The sequence below is a fragment of the Armigeres subalbatus genome, chromosome 1, assembly GCF_024139115.2.
Source record: "Armigeres subalbatus isolate Guangzhou_Male chromosome 1, GZ_Asu_2, whole genome shotgun sequence".
Taxonomy (NCBI): domain Eukaryota; kingdom Metazoa; phylum Arthropoda; class Insecta; order Diptera; family Culicidae; genus Armigeres; species Armigeres subalbatus.
In genome coordinates, this window is record NC_085139.1 from 206,881,361 (window position 1) to 206,883,054 (window position 1,694).

The 1,694-nt window shown below is 45.2% G+C and overlaps 1 protein-coding gene across 1 annotated transcript; it reads right to left on the bottom strand.

Moving 5' to 3' along the window:
• Nucleotides 1–222: 222 nt before the first annotated feature.
• Nucleotides 223–1,131, bottom strand: LOC134206942 (uncharacterized protein K02A2.6-like). The gene has a single exon (XM_062682686.1). The coding sequence runs from the start codon at nucleotides 1,129–1,131 to the stop codon at nucleotides 223–225; it is 909 nt and encodes a 302-aa protein (XP_062538670.1).
• Nucleotides 1,132–1,694: the final 563 nt, after the last annotated feature.

Here is a 1,694-nt window from a genome sequence, read left to right on the forward strand (position 1 = left end):
CATCACCATAGACAGACAGGGGGAGGCTTCGGCTACCTGTTGGTGGTGTTGGTTTGCGTGGGAGTGCCATCAGATTGGACAAATCGACGTTTGATTTTTTGTTTACAAAATCACATACGTCCTTTTGAATAAGTACCCGAGAATTATCTTTATTATTTACTTCTGTTACATACTCTACATCATTCTCCTTCTGTACTCCCTTATAGCCGTTACCATGGTTGTTCAACCGAAGATGCTGTAAATAAAATTATCGTCATATCGAACGGGTCGTTGAATGTGACTTCGTTTGCGGAGATTCTTGGCTGCAGTTGCCAAATTTCGGAGTTTTCCGATATCTTTATCCAGGTCGCTGTTAGATGAACTTTCATCGCCTGTACCATCGAAAATTTCCGCTGTAGGAAGGTCCAGGATTTCGTCTCGATTATTGGACTGAATATCGATGTGATGATTTTTGGATGCCGCTGAGAGTGAGGTCACCTTTTTGACATCGTTAACGCTACGAGAGTATTGAATACCGTTAGCGCTCATCAGCACCAGCTTTGCACCATCTCTTGTGATAACCCGGAAGCGCTCGTGTGAAAAAGCTGCATCGGTTTTGCTCTTTTTATGTTGGGTTATGAGCACTATATCGCCCACTCGGATATCGGAACTCTTTGCTCCTCGAGATGCATCCGCATCTTTTTTACTTATCAGCTTAGCGTAATCGTCACGCTCGCGAACATCATAACGGTCCAGCTCCGATTTGGAAGGATGCCAAAGGCTAGTGAAGGTTCCTCTGTATCTCCAACCTACCATCAACTCGAACGGAGTAATACCTAATCTGGAATGTGGAACCAGCGTATTGCGATGATGTACATAAACCTCCAGAGCATGACGCCAATTTGAACCCTCCAATTTTGAGGCAGCCAGAGCCTTAATGATGCCAGGATTTTGTCTTTCTACGGAGCCGTTCGTTTGAGGACTTAATGGTATTGATTTGAGAACTTTAACTCCTTTGTCTTCCCAGTACTTCGTGAAGGCTGCACTTTGGAATGGCGGCCCGTTGTCACTTTGGATGGATAGTGGACAACCCCACTGTTTGAAGATTCCGCAAAGCGCTGCATTCGTTCTATCTGCGTCTGTGTGTCCCATTTCGACTACATTAAGGTACCTAGAGTACGTGTCCACTATCACCAAAAACTCACCTGTTCCGAATCCAGGAGCTTTCAAAAAATCAACTTGTAAAACCTCCCAAGGACCTTCCGGAAGGGTTCTGCTGCATAATGGTATGGGGGGATTTTTTCTGGATAGCTGTACACACACTTCACAATCCTTAACGTATCTTTCCGCCGCGGTTGACATTCCCGGCCACCAGAAAAATTGTCTCATAATTTTTTTCATGGCAACAATTCCGACGTGTCCACCGTGTGCTGCTCGTAAAGCCACCTGCCGCAGGGCCTCTGGCAAAATCGCGCGATCATCTTTGAACAAAAGACATCCCATGTATCTGAGCGTTTTTTTCTGTGCTTCGTACCTATGCAACTCTTTTGGCCAGATATCGCATTGCAGAGCTGTTATCACCTTCTGTAGTTCGTCGTCTTCTTCAGAGCTTTTCTCTATTTGCCCCCAGGATATATCAATATGCCCAACATCCAACGCGTATAAGAAATGATTCTCGTCATCTTCCTCAACTGAGACCGCTTCTTGAGTTCGAC

What these genes read in the sequence shown, in the direction of transcription:
- LOC134206942 (XM_062682686.1), bottom strand. Translation starts at nt 1,131, where the DNA reads ATGGGACACACAGACGCAGATAGAACGAATGCAGCGCTTTGCGGAATC.